Genomic DNA, 25,072 nt, shown 5'->3' on the forward strand with positions numbered 1-25,072 from the left:
TTAAAGGAGGTGGAACCAGGCCTCCAAAGTGTCTACTCCATTCTTCTCTCTCTGCAGGCAAGTCCCAGAGACACTACCCACATAATTATGACCACCAGTCCCAAGTTTAGGAGGGAGTGGTGTGGACTAAGCAGAGTCTCTGAGTCCTAATTCCAAATTCCTGGGAGAGATATGGTAAAACCAGGATGAGTCAGAGAGACATCCATTGTCTAATTAGTATAGCCCAAGGAAGGATGTGGGTGAGGAGTCTTTACATGGCTTTCAGGTACCTACTGGGGATAGGAGAGCAATGTGGGGAAGAAATTCTAAGACAGCGGGATTGAACACAGGGCAGACAGTCTAAAAGTTTATATCTACTACAGGTATTCCTCATTATCTATATAAAGTCCAAACTCCATAGCTCATTGGATAAGGCCCTGTGTGATCATCCACCTTCACCTCTTACTGGTCATCTATTTTCACTTCTCACCACACAGACCATATCATCCTAGGTCTGGTCACATTAAACCACTTGTGGTTTCCAAGCACTTCCAGGTCTGGGCCTTTACCAACGTAACTGTCTTCTTTAAATGCCTTTCCCTGGTGTGTCTGCCTGACAAATACCTACTCATCTCTCAAGACTCAGCAAAGGCAACATCTCTCTCCAGCCTTTCTTGACCTCCCTCCTTCTAGTAGAGTTGATTGGTCACCCCTTCCTTTGTTCTATCACTCTTCCCAGTACTGACTTCCACGAAGTACCTAATACCCTTCTACTTATATATTTGCCTATATCCCCTCTTTCCCACCACCCTGAGACCAAGATATGACTGTGGTCATGAAATGCCTTTACTTATGCTCATAATTCCACCACCCAGTTCTGTATTTGACACACATTTCAAGAAATGATTGAAATGGTTTTCAGTGAAAGGGTCAAGTGTGCTATACATAAAGAGGAACATGAAACTGGCCACAGGACTAACAGCACTGGATCCTGCAACATGTCTAGGCCCAATGCATTCTCCCTGATTACTCAGACTTCACTGCCTTCTCCCCAGTCTTCTATCAGGTGTTCCTCTCCAGAGACCGACCTATGTTCTCAAACCCCACTGTGGCCTGTCTGCTGTGATCTTGACCTTAGTTCCTTTGCTCTGATGCCATAACCAGTCCACAGCTTCATCCCTGCATTAGTTATCACCCTCATTTCCAGTGTTAGTTGGGGACTCTACCCCCTACCCCAATACCTAGCAAACCAAAAGTGAATCCCCAACCCTAGTCCTTCCCAGATGTGTTCTCAACACAGCAGTTACAAGTCTATTTGGTCTTTCTTGTACCTATTTTGCTATTATTTAAAATTAAATTAAAATGTGTGTCATTATCTTGACTAAATTAGTGCCACTGTTCAAATTCCAGTCCCCCAAATGTGATGTATAAGACTCCCATATAAATATATTTTATTTTCATACTACATTTTCCTTTCTTATAACTCAGTGGGAGTACTTTCAGTGAAAAGCCACATCAGCCTACCATATGATTTCATTATTTAAGTAGAATAATCCCAATCATAGTAATAATTACCTCTTCCCCAAGATTTTATTATGAAAATTTTCCAACCTACACAAAGACAGAAAGAACTATATAGCAACTGTACAGCAACATGCATATACCCATCACCTAGGTTCTCTAATAAATATTCTGCCATATGTTTTATTGCAGAGCTAAATGTCTATTCATCCATCTATCTATCCATAAGTCCATCTTATTTTTGAAGCAAATAATTATAATTTATAGTGCTCTACAGATTACAAATGAAAACACAGAATCTTTTAGTAAATTTCCAAACACTTTTCACTGTTCATGTATTCACATTAAATCCAATAACTCAATACTTAATTATTATACCTTTGTATGCATAAGTATGGGACTAAGTGCTGTGGATGACACTAAGATATATAAAATTTAGCTCTTATGTTAAGGAATTTAAAGTACAGAATTGGTGAATACAAGTTGTGGGACAGACATAAGATCTGTTGATCCTTCCTAAGGAGAGTGGAAATGCATTTCCATATTGTACTTTATTAAGGTCTTTCCTGCCATGGCAAAGATGTTGAGCAGGATGATAACTTTTATCTTTCAGTGATAGTTACTGAAATAATTATTTTTATTATAAAAGTAATATTTCTACAACAAACTGGCATATATTGGAAAATAGGAAGAAAATGTGGTAATCATTTCAGAGAATACTCCTGTGAACAAATTTTTGTATTTATTTCAAGTGTCTTTTCTATACCTTTTAGGTAGGTCTTTAAAAATTGGGATTATAGGTACCATTGTTTTTTGTTTGTTTGTCTGTTTTTAATCCTCACCTGAGGATATTTTTTCTATTGCTTTTAAGAGAGAGTGAAAGGGAGAGAGATAGGGAGAGAGAGAATCATCGATGTGAGAGAGACACATCAATTGGTCACCTCCTGCACGGGCCGGGGATCGAGCCTGTAACAGAGGTATATGCCCTTGACCAGAATCAAACCTGAGACCTTTCAGTCCTCAGGCCAGTGCTTTAACCACTGAAACAAACCGGCTAGGGAGTACCATTGTTTTTTAATCCTATTATGGTTTTATATAACATTAAATACACATTTATTCTTTGTTACTAAATAAATTTCCAAAATATACAAATAGCTGAAAATATATGTTTCCTATGGATATACTGCAAATTATTTTACTAATCTCATGTAAAACACACTGTTTTCAGTTGTCACTCTCATTCATAACAATAAGATGCACCTCTGACTCACCTTGGGGACAATCCTCATGGTGAGATCACCACATTGGAGGGCAAGGGCTACCATACTTCTTTCTATTGCACAGGCTCTCATCACCCCTCACCAACACTATACACAGACATGAATGTATCCCTACCAATGTGATAGGTGAATACTACAACTCTTTTTTAAATTTTATATTTCTTTGCAAAATAAGGTTGAACATGTGTTTTGGCCACTTGTTAATAGAAATATACAAAAAAAATTTTCAAGGACTTTGTGTATCAGATTATTCCTGGCCCTGGTGGGTGTGGCTCAGTGGTTGGAGCGTTGACTTGCACACAGAGGGGTCACAGGTTCAATTCCTGGTCAAAGGCATGTACCTGGGTTGCAGGCTCACTCCCTACCCCCGATAAGGGCACATTCAGAAGGCAACCGGTCCATGTGTCTCTCTCACATCAATGTTTCTCTCCCTCTCTTTCCCTCTCTCTCCCTCTCCTTCCCTTCCATTCTCTCTGAAAATGAATGGAAAAAGTACCCTTGACTGAGGATTAACAAACAAACAAAAAAAGATTCCCAGAACATGCCCCATGGTTATCTGATGTCCAGGCGTGGCCAGGAAGGACAGCAGGGAGCTGACATTTAGTTGCAGCTGGTGCGCTGGTAATGATGTCATTGGTACTCACCAGTTTAGTGATGCCTCCATGGTGTCTCACTGCCCACCTGGCTCTTCTAAACTTGGCAACATTCGCAATTGTCTCAGCTGCCAAACATTTCAGACTCTTATGTGGAGAATCAAGTATGTTAACCATAATTGGTAAGCCCCCAAGGTCAACAATATTACGTCTGATTTGAGGATTATGACTGATTTCCTTCAGGATTTTTAATGAACCAATCTAAATGAGAAAAAAGGTTATAGATGAATGTGTGCTTAATACAGAACCAGTGCTACATTTTTAAAAATGCCAAGTCTACCAAAAATCTTTCCTCAATTAAGTTTTTAGAGAGAAAAAAATTATATTCCCAGGTGTTACACATAGCCTCCGTATTTCCCTTCAATTATATAAACAAACACTCATCATTTAAAAACACTAAGGGAAAGAACCAGAGAGAAAGAAGTAGAAAGATGAGAAAAGCAGTTAACAGTAAAAGTAGCAAGTTATCAGTAATAATAGCAGATAAAGGTGAGAACAAGGCAGCAGGAGTGGCAGACATCTAGCCCTAAGAAGAGACCCACAAGAAGGTATAAACAAGGTCCCTCATCCATTGTGACAAAGCCACTCACCTTACATTTGACTTCATCTGTATCAAGCAAATTGATTAAAACTTCAAGGCCTCCAACATCCCTGATTGCCAACTGGCAGGTCTCTTGTGTTAAGTTGAAATCTCTCATTGAACACAATGCAATCACTGTAGCTGTCTGATTTCCTCCCTATGAAAATGTCATGCCACAGAAAGGTTAAATAAGATCACTACTCTCTACAGTTATAAATCCATGAACTGGGAAACATGTCTCCCATACACATGGCACATTACTTTTTTTAAAGTTCTCTGAGTGGGTTATAATGTGTTAAATGAACCATGTAGAGCTAAAGCACAAAAAAAGCTGTACAGAGTGTCATAAAACATTATTCCAATTAAGAGTCAACATTTAAAGGTGGTCTGTCTCCTTTAAACAGCTACAACATTAGGTGGTATTAGTGTATTAAATAGTCAAGGGGCAAGTCTTGAGAGAGCGATTGAGGAATGTAAGTTTTATGCAGAGGTAACAGGCGGTTTCTGTAGTCCTTCAACAGTATACTGTGCCATGCAAACCATGTCTGAAAATTATCCTTACAGATGTACATGTGTCCTTATGTAGGTATGTATGTGTGTATGTACATTCTTACAACAGGGAAAACCTGGGGAAAGGGAAACCAAGTGGGAGGCAGTGCAACAATCCACATTGAGAACAGGAGGAGGTGGAGTAAGGGCGGTGGGGTTGCAAAAGAGCAGGCAATTCCTGTTTTTAAATTCAATTTATTAGGGTGACATTGGTTAATAAAATTATATAGGTTTCAGGTGTACAGTTCTATAATACATCACCTGTGTATTGTGTTATGTGTTCACCACCCCAAGTCAAGCCTCCTTCCATCACCATTTATCCCCCTTTACCCTCTTCGACCTGCCCCACCCTCCTCTCCCTCTGGTGATCACCACACTATTGTCTGTGTCTATGAGTTTTGTTTTTGTTTTAGTTTGTTTTGCTTCATCCCTTCACCTTTTTCACCCAGCACTGCAACTCCCCTTCCCTCTGACAGCTGTCAGTCTGTTCTCTGTATCTATGCGTCTGTTTCTATTTTGTTTGTTAGTTTATTTTATTTATTACATTCCACATATGAGTGAAATCATACAGCACTTGTCTTCATCAGACTGGCTTATTTCACTTAGCATAATAATATTCAGGTGCATCCATACTATAACAAAAGGTAAGAATTCCTTCTTTTTTTACAGCTGAGTAGTATTCCATGGTGTAAATGTACCACAGCTCTTTTACCCACTCATCTAATGATGGACACTTGGGCTATTGTAAATAAAACTGCAGTGAACAAAGAGGTGCATATATTCTTCAAATTAGTGTTTCGAATTTCGTGGGATAAATTCCCAGAAGTGGAATTGCTCGTTCATAAGGCAATTCCATTTTTAATTTTTTGAGGTAACACCATATGGCTCTCCACGGTGGCTGCACCAATCTGCATTCCACCAACAGTGTTTGTTGATTCATTGATGATAACCATTCCCACAGGTGTGAGGTGACATCTCACTGTGGTTTTAATGTGCATTTCTCTGATTATTAGTGACATAAACATCTTTTCATATGTCCATTGGCCATCTGTATGTCCTCTTTGGAGAAGTATTTATTCAGGTCTTTTGCCCATTTTAAAATTGGATAGTTTGTTTTTCTGGTGTTGAGTTTTATAAATTCTTTATAAGTTTCAGATATTAGCCTCTTATCAGATACTATATCACTGGCAAATATGTTCTCTCATTCAGTGGGCTCTCTTTTTATTTTGTTGATGGTTTCCCTTCCTGTGCAAAAACTTTTTAGTTTGATGTGGTCCAATTTATTTTATTCTTTTGCTTCCCTTGCCCAAAGAGATACATCAGAAAAAAATATTGCTACAAGAAATGCCTGATATTTTACTGCCTATGTTTTCTTCTAGAATTTTTATGCTTTCCAGTGTACAATGTAAGAAGGTGGTTGTGTCACTTTTTTGCACATATCCAATTTTCCCAACACTATTTATTGAATTGACTGTCTTTACCCTATTGTATGTTCTTGCCTCCTCTGTCAAACATTAATTGACAATAAAGGCATGGGTTTATTTCTGGGCTCTCTATTCTGCTCCACTGGTCTATATGTCTGTTTTTATGCCAGTACCATGCTCTTTTGATTATTATGGCCTTGTACTATACTTTGATATCAGGTAGTGTGATACCCTCAACTTTGTTGTTCTTTCTCAAGATTGCTGTGGCTATTTAGGTCTTTCGTGGTTCCATATAAATTTTGGGGATATTTGTTCTAGTTCTGTGAAATATGCCACTGGTATCTTGATAGGAATTGTGTTGAATCTGTAGATTGCTTTGGGTAGTATGGACATTTTAATGTTATTTCTTCCTATACATGAACACGGTATATGCTTTCACTTATTTGTATCTTCTTCAATTTCTTTCTTTAGTGTCTTTTAATTTTCTGAGTAGAGTTCTTTTACATCCTTGGTTAAATTCATTTTTAAGTATTTTATTATTTTTGAAGCAATTGTGAATGGGATTGTTTTATTAGTTTCCTTTCTGATAGATCATTATTTGTGTATAAATATGCAACCAATTTCTGGATATTGATTTTGTATCCTGCTACATTACTGAATTCATTTACCAGTTCTAGTAGGTTTTTGTTGGCATCTTTAGGTTTCTCTATATACAGTATCATGCCATCTGTAAATGAGGACAGTTTTATTTCCTCCTTTCCAATTTGGATACCTTTTATTTCTTCTTACTGTCTGGTGGCTGTGGCTAGGACTTCCAGTACTATTTTGAATAAGAGTGGTGCAAGTGGACATCCCTGTCTTATTCCTAATCTTAAGGGAAACACTTGCAGTTTTACTCATTGCGTATGATGTTGGCTGTGGGTTTCTTATATATGGCCTTTATTACATTGAGGTATATTCCTTCTATTCCAACTTTGCTGAAAGCTTTTATCATAAATGGGTGCTAGATTTTATCAAATGCTTTTTCTGCATCTATTGATATAATCATGTGATTTTTATCCTTCATTTTGTTTATGTGGTGTATCACATTTTTTTATTTGCAGCTATTAAACCAACCTTGTATCCCCAGAATAATTCCCACTTGATCATGGTGTATGATCTTTTCAATGTATTGCTGGATCTGGTTTACTAATATTTTGTTGAGGCTTTTAGCATCTATGTTAATCAGGGATATTGACCTAAAATTTTCTTTCTTTGTCATATTTTTATCTGGTTTTAGAATTAGGATAATGTTGGCCTCATAAAATGAGTTTTGGAGTCTTCCCTCTTCTTGAATTTTTTGAAACAGTTTGAAAGAATAGGTGTTAGTTTCTCTTTAGATGTTGGGTACAATCCACCTGTGAATCCACCTGGTCCAGGACTTTTGCTTGCTGTGAGTTTTTTTAATTAAGCTTCAGTTTCACTAGTTGTAATCTGTCCATTCAGATTCTCTGATTCTTCCTGATTCAGTTTTGGAAGATTGCATGTTTCTAGGTATTTATCCATTTATTGCAGGTTGTCCAATTTTTTGTCATATAGTTGTTCATAATATTTTCTTATAATCCTTTGTATTTCTTTGGTGTCAATTGTTATTTCTTCTCTTTGTGATTTTATTTATTTGGGTCCTCTCTCTTTTTTTCTTGATAAGTCTTGTTAAAGGTTTGTCAATCTTGTTTATTGTTTCATAGAACCAGCTCTTGATTTCATTGATCTTTTGTATTTTTCTTTTTACTCTACTTCATTTATTTCTATTATCTTTATTATTGCCTTCCTTTTACTCACTTTGAGCTTTGCTTCTTATTCTTTCTCAAGTTCCTTTTAGTGTAAAGTTAGATTGTTTGAGATTTTTCTTGTTTCTTGAGATAGGCATGTAATGCTTATGAATTTTTCTCTTAGGACTGCTTTTGCTGTGTCCCATAGATTTTGGTTGTTGTGTTCTCATTTTCATTTGTTTCAAGGTATCTTTTGATTTCTTCCTTGATCTCACTGTTAATCCATTCATTGTTTAGTAACATGTTATTTGGTTAGCCTCAATGTCTTTGTATGTTTTTCATGTTTTGTTTTGTTTTTCTTGTAATTGATTTCTAGCTTCATACCATTATGGTAAGACAAGATGCTTGATATGATTTCAATATTCTTAAATTTTGAGACTTGTTTTGTGTCCTAACATGTGGTCTATCCTAGAAAATGTTCCTTGTGCACTTGAAAAGAATGTATATTCTGCTGCTTTGGGGTGAAATGCTCTGAAGTCATCTCTTAAATCCATGTGATCTATTGTGTCATTTAAAGCCATTGTTTCCTTGTTGATTTTCTGTCTGGAACATCTATCCACTGATGACAATGGGGTATTAAAATCCACTACTATGACACTCTTACTGTCAATCTCTCCCTTTATGCCCATCAAGATTTGTTTTACATATTTAGGTACTCCTATATTGGGTGTGTAAATGCTTACAAGGGTTATATCCTCTTTTTGGATGCTACCCAGCTTTTTTTTCCTTTCCATTTCCATGAAATATCTTTTTCCATCCCTTTACTTTTAGTCTGCGTATCTTTCATTCTGAGGTGGGTTTCTTGTAGACAGCATATATGTGGGTCTTGTTTTCTTTATCATTCAGTTACCCTATGTATTTTGATTGGAACATTAAAATCATTTACATTTAAAGTGATTGTTAATAGGTATGTATTTATTGCCATTTTATTCTTTTAAATATGCAATTCTATTAACAATTAGTGATGATATAATGGGTAGCTGAAGGAGAAAAAGACAATGCTTCACTGTTGTGAGCAAACTGCTAGCCCAGTCTTGAGAATCATGCAAATCTATGTCTCTTTGGCTAATCAATACATGTAAAGAGTAGTGGGGAAGTGAGGAACTGGTCCTTTGAGATAAACAATGATATTTTTTTAAAATTAATGATTGATCAATGAAACTGACCTTCTAGGAAATTAAAGTCATAATTTGTTGCAGGACCTCTTAAGGAATGTCCACTGATCATTAATGCCTTGAAAATATTTTGAAGAACATATTACTTCTACTGATGTTAAGATTGGCTGATAAATAAGAGTTACAATATAAGCACTAAAATAGTTCAGAAGTCACAAAAGCTAAGAATAACTATTTTTAAAAGGTGCTCATAAAAGACAGCCTTGGATTTCTACTTCTAAGTACAGTACCAATGGACTCCAATAAATTTTTTGGGGGGGAGAAAGACACTTACAGATTATGTTTATTTTCATTTGCTAATCATTACTTTATATTGCCATATCTATTATATATGTGTACATATATGTAATGTATGGACTTAGCACAAAAAAATGAAAATTATATTCAAGCTGCCCAACCCCCTCCATATCACACACATACACATATACAAATTCTGTGGTGAATTCAACACAGTATTTTACTTTTTAAATATGGAACTGCAATGGCATTACTAGAGGGCAAGCATCAACAGTGAAGATGGAAAGGGTTAACCTTTCCTCTTACTCCTATCCAGAAAATTCTCTCCATGCTGCTAAAGATGTTATGAACCACTATCCTGTGGTGACACCACTGACTGTTTCCATTTTATAGTCATTTTCTTTCTGGGTAATCTAGGCTGTCCTCTATATCCAAAATTAAGTTTGGAATGACAAGAGCCTTAATTTTGTTTACATTTAAACTAATAACTTCTGTTCTTGCAGCTCTTCTGTCCTTTTTTCAATATCAAGAGAAATTTTAACACCATCAGGTTTCCCACCAAGTTGGTTTTGGAACATAAAAATAATAAATCCTCTATGTACCACTGTCAGTTTCATAAGCTCCCTAGCACTTCTGGTGCCTCTTTTAGAAAAACAAAAGGCAGATGTTTTGTAATCCATAAAGAAGAATCTAAATGCTAACCATAATTAACTAAAGGAAATAATATAGAAAAAGGCAAAGCAAATAAAGAAAACAATTCATCAAACAAGGCTCTTTTTCTGATTTTAAATGGTTAAAAGGAGCCAGAAAGTTCCCCTGGGAAGGAACGGCACTGGGTTCCTACATTAAAAGTTTGAAACTGCAAACCAAGAGCCTCAGATAGAGTTCTTGTAGGCAGTGGCTTCAGACTCAAGCATGACTGGAAAGCAAAAAGATGTCAGACAGCATGTCATGCCTTAGTCAAGCCAAGAGAGTCTCCCCACCACAGGTCCAGCTCCCCAAAGAAGAATGTACTGTCTTGACATTCTCAGCTGTGCATGATCGAGGACCTTCTTGACTGCTACTCTTGCATTATATTTTCTTTGGTAGCAATTTTACCCATTATACACTCAGCACAATTGTTGTTTCCTATTTCATTTTAAGGTCTCTCAATTTTTCTCTTTTAGACTATTTCCATCCTTTGAACTTTATTTCATTATTTACACTGTAACCAATGAAATACATTTTTTAAAAGTCACAGGATCACAGCAGGTGCCCAAGAGGTAAGATTATATATTTTTATGAATTATCTCTTGGCTATTTTTGAAGCCAAAAGATGGAAAATTTACATTAATCATTAAAAGTTAGATCCCTATAGAAAAAATTTTTCTGTAAATCAAGAGCTTTTTCTGAAAATCTGGAAACATATTCATAGACTTGAGGGATTTTTTTAAGAACAGTTTTATATTAGGGAAAGTTAGTTTTTCCACATTTCAGGATTTAGTTCTACCCTTGTCACTGACCACACTCCCCAAAGGATTATAAATCTTTCAAAATGAATACCAGAGGATTGAAGCCAAAATATTCAACATACAGAGCCACAAATGTTAGCCAATTGCTATCCTTTAAATACCAGCTATGTCAAAGGATTTTCAAATGTTCGTTCACCTTTACCAAATGCCATAAACATCTAACTGTGGAGGAGCAATGCAAATATGTTCCTTTTCTAATTAAATCTCCCCAGGGAATGTAATTAGTTGCCAATCCTTATTTTCACATTTTATCATTTATTTGCATTTGTGAGATTTTTAAGAGCTGGAGAAAACATAGTAAAATATTATTTTACTAGCTCTTGAAGGTTTTGAAGAATGCTTCCAATAAGCTTTTCTTTTCCTTAAATTAATGTAATTCTTTTGCTAGTTGTCTTCCTGTCCCTGTTTCTTGTCAGGCATCTCCTGGCTCTGTCCACCTTCAAATATTTTGCAGCTCAAATCCCCTTCTATGACCAGGAGGCATTTGTTCATTGTCACAGTCAGTTTTCAAACATGCAAAGGTTGAATTAATGTTGCTTTCTCTCATTTTTCTCAAAATTTCTTTTTGAAAGACAAGATAAACAGAAGATATTTTTCTAAGTAATGTTTTTCACTGTTTTAAGTAAAACTTTTGAAATAAAAAGTAGTATTACTCTATTTGGTACACAAAGCAATGTCCCCTCATCCTTCTCACTGCTGATACAGAACAAAGAAACATTTACTAAGTTGAGATGAAGTATGTGTTCAAGATCAAATCAGGCCGGGCCGGGCATGGGTTGAGTGTTAACCTAGGATCCAGGCGATCAGGGCTTGATTCCCGGTCAGGGCACATGCCCAGGTTGTGAGCTCGATCCCCAGTCGGGGGCGTGCAGGAGGTTGCCGATCAGTGACTCTCTCATCATTGATGTTTCTATCTCTCTCTCTTTCTCTCCTTTCCTCTCTCTGAAATCAATATAGATATATTTAAAAAAAAAAAAAAAAAAAAAGGATCAAATCAGGAAGCAAGCCACCTTGAATCATTTTTGTATTCTTTCATTCAACAAATTTGTATACATACTACTCACAGAGTCCAATGCTATGCCCCTGAGACACCCAGTAAATAAAAACAGACATGGTATTGCCTTCATGGAGCTCACAGTTTAGTGGAGAAGAAAGGTTTTGATTTTTTTTAAGCCCATTTCAAATATATAAAAACTTTAAGTATGAGAAGTGCTATAAGGAAGAAGGGCATGGGGCTATGGAAGACCACAACACGGAGCTTACACCAGGCGGGGAATCAGAGAAGGTTTCCCTGAGTAATGTATGTCTGGACTGAGGTCTGGACAAAGAGCAGGAGCTTTCCCTGGAGGAGGAGAGAAGTGATGAAAGGCAGGTCAGTCAGAGGAAACAGTATGTGCAAAAGCCCTACAGTAGAGTGGAGCGTGGCATGCTAAAGACCTAAAGAGAGCCAGTGCAACTGACACCCAAAGAGTGGGTGGCGGAGTGTGTGGAGGTGAGCAAGGTGGGCAAAAAAACCAGCTGGGCCAATAGGCCAGGCTGGGAATTTTAGTCTTTATTGATCAATAGGAAACATTGTAGGGTTGTTTTTGTTTGTTTGTTTTGTTTTTGGTGGGGGCAGGGGGAGGACTAACATAAGCTGAGTATATTTTGAAGAAATGATTCTAGTTGAAGAGGCCCCTGGCTGAAGGAGGCAAGTGTGGACATGTGGAGACCACTCAAGTTAAGGCAGCTATGCAGAGGAGATAAAAAAGGGAATGACTTGGATTAGGAGGCCAATGTGATTTATTACCTGTTGCAAAAAATATCACATGTTGTAGAAAAGGATACTATAAAGCTAGTAGGTAAAACTCTGATGAGTAACATACTCACAGAGTCATCATCAACTTACTATCAGAGCCCCATATGACAACAATGAGACAAGAAGGCAGAGAGGCCCGACTGTGAACAGAGGACCCTCTTTTCCTGTTCCACACTCTCTGCAATCAAGGGGCAGCAGGCAAGACCTGGTGAGGTGACACAGCCATCACACAGCCATCCAGCTGGCTTTCTATGCTCTAAGCACTTTTTCTTCCAAACATGCCACTCAGCGAGAAAAGGGAGCCCCTGCCAATGACTGTTTATTAATGACGACAGAGGGCCTGGTGCCCAACACAGAGGTTTGGCTTACAGATGCTCTTCATCTCCCAGGATCAGAAATGGTAAAAAGTCAATGCTCGAAGTGAGTGGCATGTGACCACATAAGTCAAGGTAGTAAAATATATTGCTCTGCCTTCTGTTTATTTGCAAACCGATTTTATACTGATGATTCAGCCCTCATAAACCTAAGACTCAAGAGATGACACTAGAGAACTCCATCCAGGAAGGGAAATAAGAAAATACTGTTCCAGAAGAAAAAAGAAAATTTGAGTCAGGCTGTTGTATTACAAGCTTGCTAAGACTTTTAATTGGGAATAGGTAAAGAACAATGCAAGGATTCCCTACACATTCTTTATAATTTTTTTTTTTAATCCTCACCTGAGGATATTTTTTTCCATTGCTTTTCAGAGAGAGTGGGAGGGAATGAGAGAGAGAAAAAAACATCGATGTGAAAGAGACACAGATTGGTTGCTTCCTGCACATGCCCTGACCAGGGCCAGGGATGGAGTCTGCAACTGACATACATGCCCTTGGCTCTCAGAATTGGATCCGGGACCCTTCAGTCCACAGTCCTACACTCTACCCAGTGAGCTAAACCAGTTAGGGCCCTACACATTCTTATTTTTTATTTTTTTATATATATTTTTTTACTTCAGAGAGAGGAACGGAGAGGGAGAGAGAGACAGAAACAGCAATGATGAGTCTTTGATCGGCTGCCTCTTGCACACCCCCTGCTGGGGTTCAAGCCCGAAACTCTGGCATGTGCCTTGACCAGAAATCTAACCATGATCTCCTGGATTATAGGTTGATGCTCAACTGCTGAGCCACGCCAGTGGGACCTACACATCCTTTTTAAATAGCCATGGAACATTTACAGGCATTGATAATCCGCTGGAATGTGCTAGTCATTACATTGAGGAAAAATTTGTATCAAATTTAACTGTTTCCCTAAAAAAATTAGAAGAGCAACTGAATAATTATGATAATTAATAAAAATATTTCAGTAAAGTGGCTGGGTGCAAAGGTTACATTAAAAAATGAGTTACTGCCCTACTGGTGTGCTCAGTGGTTAGAGTGTGGGCCCTCGGACTGAAGGGTCCCAGGTTCGATTCCTGACAAGGGCACGTGCCTAGGTTACAGGCTTGAACCAGGCACATGTGGGAGGAAGCCAATCAATGAGTCTCTTTCACATTGATGCCTCTCTCTCTCTCTCTCTCTCTCTCTCTCTCTCTCTCTCCCCTCCACTCTCTCTGAAAAGCAATGGAAAAAATATTCTCGGGTGAGGATTAAAAACAAAACACCAATGAGTTACTCTCTATACACTAAGAGTAACAAATAAAAATGTGTAATCTGAAAAATGTTCCCACGCCAATATTAGCAAAATAATAACAAAAATATCTGAGTAAATCTCAGAAGAAATGTGTTGGAAATATATGGAAAAAACTAGTAAGTTTTATTAAAGTACAAACAGGATTAAATAAATGAATGGTCATACCATATTCCTGAATATGACAACTGAATGTTTTTAAAGTTGCAATTTATCCCAAAGTAATTGATAAATTCATGCCAACCAAAATCCCGGTAGTATTTTTTCAGTTCTTTTAAACTTGACTCTCAACTCATCCTAAAGATGATCTGGAATAAAAAATACACAAAAAGTAGTTTAAATTTTTTTAACAAAACTCTGTGACCAATCAAATATTAAAATATACCAAAGAGCCCGGCTGGGCGTGGCTCAACGGCTGAGCATTGGCCTAGGATCCAGGCGATCGGGGTTCGATTCCCGGTCAGGGCACATGCCCAGGTTGCAGGCTAGGTAGCCGATCAGTGACTCTCTCATCACTGATGTTTCTATCTCTCTCTCCCTCTCCTTTCCTCTCTCTGAAATCAATAAAGATATATTTTTAAAAAATAAAATAAAATATACCAAAGCTATAGTAATTAGCATAGAATTGGCATGGGAACATCCAAACAAATCAGTGCAACAGAGAAATATCCATAAACAAACTCTCACATGTGAGAGTAGCATTTCAGATCCTTAGAGGAAGGAGTAGTAGCTGAGTCAGTAATCTGTGTTGATACAACTGACTATCCATGTAGAGAAAAAAAGTAAAATTAGATACCACCTCACACTATACGCGAAGTGAAATCCAGATGGACTAAGGACCTGAACATTTTTTTTAAACTATAAAACTACCAGAAAGAAACAGAAAATATTTCTGTCCTCTTAGAATGGCTTCATATAATCCTTCCTAGCTCCTATTACACAAAACCCATAACCCGTGAAGAAAACAGTCACTAGTACAATTTTAAAGTTTTTATAATAAAGAGTAGACAAAACAACATATGACAAACTGAGAAGATATTTGCAAATAATATAATAAAGGATTAATTTGCATAAAACCAAAAGAAAAAGAACCACATAGAAAAACAGGCAAGGTGTGCAATACAATACATATGAAAAAAATGGTTAACCTCACTAGTAATGAAGAATGAGCACATTCGGCGAGGGAAGAAGGCAGCACTGTGAGAAACAGCAGAGCACCCCTGCTCCCAACCACGGAATCGATTTACTCCTAAAATACTACGTAGGCAGCTTGGAAAAACCAGAAAAACATACTGAGTGGACATAGTGCGAGTAGGGAGCACTGAAGAAACATCGTAGAGTCTGGTAAGAGAGGGAGATGTAGAAAGGGGGAGACCCCCTGAAGCCTGTGCTGGGCTCCGAGCCCTAAGGCTTGGAGGCTGCAAAGCTCCCTCCCCTCGGGAGTGTGGACGGCATCCAAAAGCGGGAATCTCACACGATCTCACACCCAGAGTGGAGGAGAAGGGAAGAAGCGCCCCGCATGGAGGGCAGATGGACCCAGGGGAGCTCAGTGCCCGTGAGGAGGGGACGGCACCTTCCTAGGAAACAAAGCTTCTAATGGCAGCTGCAACCGGTGCCTAATGCTCAGGGTGCTGACCATAGGAAAGGCTGTCCCAAAGTGTGTGGCACCCAAGTAGTAAGGGACCAGAGGTCAGGACTGAGCAGCCGCACACAGGGACCCTCTGCCTCCCTGTAAGGCATTGTGTTGAGCCCCAGAAAGCACTGAATCTGCATGGCACAGGGAAGGGGAGGAGCCCTCCCTACCTGAGCTCCGGGTGGGGAGAGTCTGGGATTTGTGACCAGCCCTGAGTGTGCCCTGGTGGCACATGGAGCTGCCCCAGCTTTACTGAGATCAGCAGCACAGAGGAGCTGCGTGGAGATGACTTTGGGTCCCCTCCCACTGGGTGCCTTGGTGCAAGAGCAGCAGGCCTTGCAGGGCGGACTCTCTGCTTCTGTGTTGCGTTGTGCATTTTTTAGCTTTCCATCCCTGAACTGGCTCCCACCTTCCCAGCATGCACTGGGCAGACAGACCAGTGGAGGCTGGGATGGAGTCTGCACAGTAGACTATTGCAGGGGCTGGTCTGGTGCCACCAGCCAACCAGAGCTGGGAAGGGAGTGGCGGAGCCCGCCGGCCTCTCCTGCAACAAGGAGCACCGCCCCCAACAGGAAAAGGGGCTGGTTCACCTCACTGAGGCTCCAGACACATGTGCAGAGCACAATCCTGAGGGGAAAGGGAAAACAGCTCACAGGAGGGCATTACAAGAATAAGACTCTCAGGTACTGTTGTTTGGGAACTGGAAGAAAAGCTGAAAACCCCTGCTGGGGTGGGGAAGGCAAAGGGCTCACTGGAATGTTTTTAATTGAACCCACTGAGCCCAGGCTGCTGAAACGGCCCAGACAGAAAAGGCAACAGACTGAAATCAACCTGAAGCTGCAGCAGGTCAGAGCCTGGGGAACGAGAATCAGAGGACAGGGTAGGGACTGAGGAGCTGGCTGTGGAGCAGAGACTAACTCCCCCAGAGTGAGCGCCTAACAGCAAAACCTCTAAGTAAGGGGAGTGATACCCTGAGCTACACTAGCCATCCTGCACCCTAAAGACTCTACAGAAGACTCTGGAGTAAGACCAGGCAACTACAAGGTTGCAAAATAGTTGCTAAGAGGAGGTGGTCCACAGAGAGCCTCAGATCAGCCAACTACATATGTAAGGACACCAGAGCCAAACCTAGACAGCTCCTCACATTGGGTGATACACAAGTACCTCCCAGGAGAACAGAAACCAGCACACAAAACAGAGAGCTGCAGTCAACATAAGCTTTTAGGAAAGGGAGAAAGGGGGAATTTTTTTTTTCTCTTCTTTTTAAATTTAAAAAATTTTTAAAGAATTTTGTTTTGCTTAGTTTGTTTTTGTTTTGTTTATTTGCTTTGTTTTGCTTAATCCTTGCTTCTACTATCAAGACTTTCTTGATATTCCTGCTTAACTGCTGGGACTTAATTATTATAACCAACAAGTTTACTGCTTTTCTCTAAGCTTTCCCCCTTATCTCTTATTGGACTCCCTCCCTGGCCCGGCTTTATCTCTCTCTCTCTCCTCTCGATCCATGGGCATAACTTTTTTTTTTTTCATCTCCTTTCCTTTCTTTTGTTTTTCTCCCTTTGTCTTCCTGTCTTTTTGTTTGATTGTTAGTTTCTGTTATTCTCTTTATTGTATTTTTATTTTTTCATTTTCAACTATTATTCTAATCCTGTTCTCTCCCTTAATTTTTTGCTAGCCCTTCTTTCAGAATATTTTCTCTGCCTCTTTTATCCCCAGTAGCTTTGCTATTTTTTACATTTTAGTTCAGCTTATTATTATTATTTTCTAAATTTCTGTCACTATTAACAACAATATACTTTTCTCTCTCTAAGCTTTACTTTTCTTTCTTTTTTTTTTACTTTTTTTTTTTTTTTTTTTGCTCTAGAATTTATGTTCTCTCTTTACTCTCCCAGTTCTCCTTTCACTTGGGTTGCTTCCATTGTGATTGTCAAGATATTTTGTAAGTTACCCCTTGTTTCCTGGAAGTTTGGTTGTGTATTGTCCTGCCTTGCCAGCACCCATACAACAGATTATACAACGAGGTTGGGGCTGAGACACACAGTCAGCCAGCCTCAGAGAAGAGTACTCCCAAGGACTGATCAACGACAATCTAGACCCAATCACAACAGAAGAGCCCAAAGAACCCACAAAAGGGATACCCACAAAAGGGACACGCCTAGAGCAAAGAGCTCAGAAGTATAAGGAAAACACACCTCCAGGCTACACAGGACTCAACAATACAAAATCCCATCTCATAAGACTGAGAGACAGCAAATATATCTAATATACTCATACAAACACTAAGAGCCACCAAAATGGGGAGAAAAGAAACAACCCCCAAATTAAAGAAAAGGAAAAATTGTCAGAAAAAAACTTAAATGAGATGGAGTTAAGCAAGTTATCAGAAACAGAGTTCAGAGTAATGGTTATAAAGATGCTGAAGAAAATTAATGAGAACAACAAGATACGTAATGGTAAGGTCAAGGTCTTAGTGAAAACATGAAAAAAGAGATACATAACATAAACAAAAATCAGACAGAAATAAAGAATACTGTATCTGATATCAAGAATATATTGGAAGGAATTAAAAGCAGGCTCAATGAAGCAGAGGATAGGATAAGTCACTTAGAAGACAAGGTAGAAAAATCACTCAATCAGAGCAACAAAAAGAAAAAACACTTAAAAAGCATGAGGACAGCCTAAGGGAGCTTTGGGACAACATTAAGTGAAACAACATTCGCATTATAGGAATGCCAGAGGGGAGGAAAGAGAGCAAGGGACAGAGAAGTTGGTGGAGGAAATAATGACAGAAAACTTCCTTAGGCTGGCAAGGAGAAAGCCACACAAGTTCAGGAAGCACAGAGGGTTCCAAACAAGAGGGACCCAAAGAGACCCACTCCAAGACACATCATAATAAAAATGTCAAATGTCAAGGACAAAGAGAGAATATTAAGGGTTGCAAGAGAGAGACAAGCAGTAACCTACAAGGGAACCCCCAAAAGGCTGACAACAGATTTTTCAACAGAGACTCTTCAGGCCAGAAGGGAGTGGCATGAAGTTCAAGTAATGAAAAGCAAGAACATGCAACCAAGATTGCTTTATCCAGCAAGTCTACCATTTAAAATTGAAGGTGAAATAAAGAGCTTCCCAGACAAAAAAAAAAAAAGGCTAAAGGACATTCAGTACCACCAAACCAGCACTGCAAGAAATACTAAAAGTACTGCTTTAAGAAAAAGAAAAAATAGTGAGAAAAAGGTACATCAGCATAAACAGGGGAAATGACATTAAATAAGTTTATATCAATAGTAACCTTAAATGTAAACAGAAAAATGGTCCAATCAAAAGACACAGGGTAGCTGAATGGATAAGAAAACAGGACCCAAATACATGCTGTCTACAAGAGACCCACCTGAGAGCAAAAGAAGGGATGGAATAAAATATTCCATGCAAATGTAAAGAAAGAAAGAAAAAGCTGGAGTAGCAATACTTATTTCTGAAAAAATAGACTTCAAAATAAAGACCATAACAAGAGACAAAGATGGTCACTACATAATACTAAAGGGATCTACTCAACAGGAGGAAATAACCCTTATAAACATTTACATACCCAATATAGCAGCACCTAAATATATAAAAAACTTCTTGTTGGACTTTAAGGGGGAGATTGACAGCAACACAACCATAGTGGGGGACTTAAACACCCCACTGTCAACATTGGACAGACCACCAAGACAAAAAATCAACAGGAAAACACGAACCTTAAATGACTCACTAGAACTAATGGATTTAATTGACATTTACAGAACATTTTACCCCAAAGCAGCAGAATACACATTCTTCTCAAGTACACATGGAACATTCTCAAAAACAGACCACATGTTAGGGCACAGGGCAAGTCTCTACAAATTCAAGAAGATTGAAATCATATCAACCATCTTCTCAGATCACAATGCCATGAAACTAGAAATCAACCACTATAAAAAAAACTCAAAAATATTCAAACACATGGAGGCTAAATAGCATGTTATTAAACAATGAATGGGTTACCAAGGAGATCAAGGAAGAAATCAAACACTTCATGGAAAAAAACAAAAATGAACAAACAACAACCCCAAATCTATGGGACACAGTGAAAGCAGTCCTGAGGGGAAAATTCATAACATTACAGGTCTATTTCAAGAAACAAGAAAAAGATCTAATGAACCATCTAACACAACAACTAAAAGAACTAGAATGAGAACAGCAAGAAAAAGCCCCAAGGAAGTAGAAGGAAGGAAATAATAAAGATCAGAGCAGAAATTCGTGACATAGAGACTAAAAAAAAAAAAAAAAATCAATGAAACCAAGAGCTGGTTCTTTGAAAAGATAAATAAGATTGATGCACCTTTAGCCAGACTCACCAAGAAACAAAGAGAGAGGACCCAAATAAATAAAATCAGAAATGAAAGAGGCAATATAACAACCAACCCAAAAGATATACAAAGGATTGTAAGAAAATATTATGAGCAACTATATGCCAACAAATTGGACAACATGGGGGAAATGGACAAATTCCTAGAAGCATACAACCTTCCAAAGCTGAATCAAGAAGAGGCAGAAAACCTGAATAGGCCAATAACAACTAATGAAATTGAAGCAATAATTAAAAATCTTCCAGCAAACAAAAGCCCTGGACCAGACAGATTTACAGGCAAGTTTTACGACACAGTCAAAGAAAAATTAACACCTATTCTATTCAAATTATTCCAGAAAATTCAAGAGGAGGGAAAACTCCCCAACTCTTTTTATGAGGCCAGCATCATCCTAATCCCCAAACCAGATAAAGACACTAAAAAGGAAGAAAATTACAGGCAAATATCCCTGATGAACATAGATGCTAAAATCCTCACTAAAATACTAGTAAATCGGATCCAGCAATACATTAAAAAGATCATACACCACAAACAAGTGGGATTTTTTCTGGGGATGCAAGGCTGGTATAACATTCACAAATCAATAAATGTGAAACATCACATAAACAAAATGAAGGACAAAAATCATATGATCATATCAATAGATGCAGAAAAAGCACTCACCAAAACCCAGCACTCATTTCTGATAAAAACTCTCAGCAAAGTGGGAATAGAGGGATCATACCTCAACATAATAAAGGCCATATATGACAGACCTACAGCCACCATCATATTCAATGGCCAAAAACTAAAACCATTTCCATTAAAAACAAGAACAAGACAGGGATGTCTACTTTCACCACTCTTACTCAACATAGTACTGGAAGTCCTCGCCATATCCATCAGTCAGGAAGAAAACATAAAAGGTATCCAAATTGGAAAGGAGGAAGTAAAACTGTCACTGTTTGCAGATGACATGATATTGTACATAGAAAATGCTAAAGACTGCATCAAAGTACTACTAGATTTGATAAATGAATTTGGCAAGGTAGCTGGATACAAAATCAACATACAGCAATCAATGGCATTCTTAATACACCAACTATGAACTTTCAGAGAGAGAAACTAAAAAAACAATACTATTTACCATTGCAACTAAAAAAATAAGATACCTAGGAATAAACTTAACCAAGGATGTAAATACCTGTACTTGGAAAACTATGGGACACTGAAAAAAGAAATAGAGGAAGATATAAAGAAATGGAAGAATATACCATGCTCATGCACTGGAAGAATTAATATCATTAAAATGTACATACTACCCAAAGCAATCTATAGATTCAATGCAATTCCTATTCAGATACCAACAGCATATTTCACAGATCTAGAACAAGCATTTTGAAAATTTATATGGAACCAAAAAAGACCCCAAATAGTTGCAGCCATCTTGAGAAAAAAAGAACAGAGTGGGAGAGATCACTTTTCCAGATATCAAACTGTACTACAAAGCCATTATAATCAAAACAGCTTGGTATTGGTACAACACCAGACATATAGACCGGGGGAACAGAACAGAGATCCCAGAAATAGACCCAAGCCATTATGGTCAGTTAATATTTCACAAAAGAGGCAAGAGGGTACAATGGAGTAAAGACAGCCACTTCAATAAAATGTGCTGGGAAAGCTGGACAGACACATGCAAAAAAATTAAACTAGATCACCAACTTTCACCATACACAAAAATGAACTCAAAATGGATAAAAGACTTAAATGTAAGTCACAAAACTATAAAAATCCTGGAATAAAACATAGGCAGTAAAGTCACAGGCATCCCACGTAGTGGAATTTTCCCTGATTCATCTCCTAGGGCAAGAGAAACAAAAGAAAAAATAAACATATGGGACTACATCAAACTAAAAAGCTTCTGCACAGCAAAAGAAAACAGTCTCAAAATACAAGGGAACCCCATGATCTGGCAAAACATATTTTCCAAGGATGTATCTGATGAGGGGCTAATTTCCAAAGTGTACAAAGAACTCATACTACTCAGCAAGAGGAAGACAAACAATTCAATTTTAAAAATTGCAATTAAAAAGGAGCTGAACAGACACTTCTCCAAAGAGGACATACAGATGGCCAATATACATATGAGAAAATGCTCAACGTCGCTAATCATCAGAGAGATGCAAATTAAAACCACAATGAGGTATCACTTCACAGCTGCGAGAATGGCTCCATCAACAAATCAACAAACGACATGTGCTGGCGAGGATGTGGAGAAAGGGGAACCCTAGTACGCTGCTGGTGGGAATGCAGACTGGTGCAGCCACTATGGAAAACAGTATGGAGGTCCCTCAAAAGATTAAAAATGGAACTTCCTTTTGACCCAGTGATCCCACTTCTTGGAATGTATCCTAAGAATCCTGAAACACTAATCAGGAACACGCACCCCTATGTTCATAGCAATGCAATTTACAGTAGCTAAGATCGGGAAACAACCCAACTGCCCATCAGTAGATGAGTGGATAAAAAAGCTGTGGGAGAGTTACACCATGGAATACTACGCAGCTGTAAAGAAGAAGGATCTTGTACCATTTGGGACAGTATGAAGGGACCTGGAGAATATTATGCTAAATGAAATAAGCCAGGCAGAGAAAGACAAGCATCTCATGATCTCACTTATATGTGAATCTGAAGAACTTAATAAACTGATGAACAGAAAAGAGTCAATGGCATGGAAGCATGGATCAGACTGGTAAATCTCAGAGGGATGGAGGAGAGGGAGGGGGAGAGATTAACCAAAGAATTTATATGCATATATGCACAACCCAAGGGCAAGGACAATGGTGTGGAGAGGGAATGAGGAGAGGTGTGGGACGGGGTGGAGAAAAAGGGACATCTGTAATATTTTAAACAAAAATTAAAATTAAAAAAATAAATAAATAAGTAAATGAAAGAACTTATTTGCACATATGCATAACCCTTAGACACAGACAATAGTGTGGGGAAGGCCTATGGGTGGTGGATGAGGGGTGGAGGGGATCAACGAGGGGGAAAAAGGGACATCTATAACACTTTCAACAATAAAGCTAATTTTTTTTAAAAAGTAAAAAAAAAAAAAAGAATCATCACACTCACACAAGATACATTTTTCTCCCTCCAAATAAGCCAATTAAAAAATATTGGAATTTAAAGACTATTAATGCCCAGACACTTTCCAGGCCAATTCAATTAATACTTCCACAAATGGTACCTGGGCAGTAAGGTCTGTTTGCTTGTTTTGTTTTATTTTTAAAAGCCTGGCTGATTTCACTCTGTATTCAAAGTTGACAACCTTTGATATATTACTGATGGAGTGTAAACTGATGTTTGCTTTCTGTAAGGAGTATCCAAAAAAAATTTTTTTACATAAACCAGTTTGGTTGGTTTCTTACGTTTCATTATTTCCCTTTAAAAAAAAATGTAATGCAGTACTTCTTAAACTCATTGTGCATATAGTCTTTCTTTTTATTATATTGGCTTTATTGAGGTATAACTGATATACAAAAACTTCACAAATTTAATGTATACAATTTGAAGAGCTTGGAGATATGCATGTATATACCTGTGAAGCTATCACCACAACCAAGGTAATAGACAAATCCATCACCTCCAAAAGTTTCCCTATGTTTCCTCCCTTTTGTTGGTAATAACACTTAACATGAGATCTACCCTCTTAAAACTTTGTGCACAATACAGTAATGTTAACTATAGGCACTAAGCTGTACAGCAGATATCTAGAACTTATTCATCTTGCATAACCGAAATTTTTATACCCATTGAATAACTCCCCATTAGAACTATCAAAATTTTAAATGTGCACATTCTCTGACCCAAGTGATTCCATTTGAAAACATCTATTCCACAGAAATAGTGTACATATTAAAAGAATATGTAAAAATATTTGCTGGAACATCATTGTAAATAACAAAAATTGATTCGAGAGATGACCTAAGGAAGACAAACAACCTAATTTAAAAATTAGCAGAGGACCTGAATAGACACTTCCCCAAAGAGGACATACAGTGGCCAAGAGACATGTGAAAAATGCTCAACATCACTAATTATCACAGATGCAAATTAAAATCACAATGAAGTACCACCTCACACCTGCCAGAATGGCTGCCATCAATAAATCAACAAACAAGAAGTGCTGGCGAGGATGTAGAGAAAAGGGCACCCTAGTACACTGCTGGTGGGAATGCAGACTGGTGCAGCCACTACGGAAAACAGTAAGGAGTTTCCTCAAAAAATTTTAAATGGAGCTGCCTTTTGACCCAGTGATCCCACTTCTAGGAATATATCCTAAGAATCCTGAAACACCAAGCAGAACAAATATATGCACCCCTATGTTCATAGCAGCGTTATTTACAATAGCTAAGATCTGGAAACAGCCCAAATACCTATCTGTTCCACTGATTTATGTCTATTTTTATACCAGTACCATGCTGTTTTGATTACTATAGACTTGTAGTATAGTTTGATATCAAGTAGAATGATACCTCCAACTTTGTTCTTGTTTCTCAAGATTGCTGTGGCTATTTAGGGTCATAAATTTTTTAATTTGTTCTAGTTCTGTGAAATGTGCCACTGGTGTTTTGATAGGAACTGCGTTGGATCTATAGATTGCTTTGGGTAGTACAGACATTTTAATGATGTTAATTGCTCTTATTCATGGGCACAGTATATGCTTCAATTGAATATGCATTTTTAAACAAAAAGTAAAGCAGCCTAGTACATTATATAAACCTGGAACTAGACAAGGGTTATTTTTCTCCAACATTTTTAGCCTCTAAAATTTGGAGGGGAAGCATTATTTTGCTGATCAAAAAATGGTGTGGCTGCAA

At 38.1% G+C, this 25,072-nt stretch overlaps 1 protein-coding gene across 1 annotated transcript in view; it reads right to left on the reverse strand.

Moving 5' to 3' along the window:
• Positions 1 to 25,072, reverse strand: part of ODAD2 (outer dynein arm docking complex subunit 2) — a 199,402-nt gene that overhangs the window by 129,278 nt on the left and 45,052 nt on the right. The window contains exons 11-12 of the mRNA XM_016211753.2: positions 4,024 to 4,170; positions 3,425 to 3,634 (exon numbers count right to left, since the gene is read on the reverse strand). Of these exons, the coding sequence (XP_016067239.2) occupies positions 3,425 to 3,634; positions 4,024 to 4,170 (357 nt within the window). The remainder of the gene's footprint in view (positions 1 to 3,424; positions 3,635 to 4,023; positions 4,171 to 25,072) is intronic.

The sequence above is a fragment of the Miniopterus natalensis genome, chromosome 1 (genome assembly GCF_054644295.1).
Source record: "Miniopterus natalensis isolate mMinNat1 chromosome 1, mMinNat1.hap1, whole genome shotgun sequence".
Lineage (NCBI taxonomy): Eukaryota > Metazoa > Chordata > Mammalia > Chiroptera > Miniopteridae > Miniopterus > Miniopterus natalensis.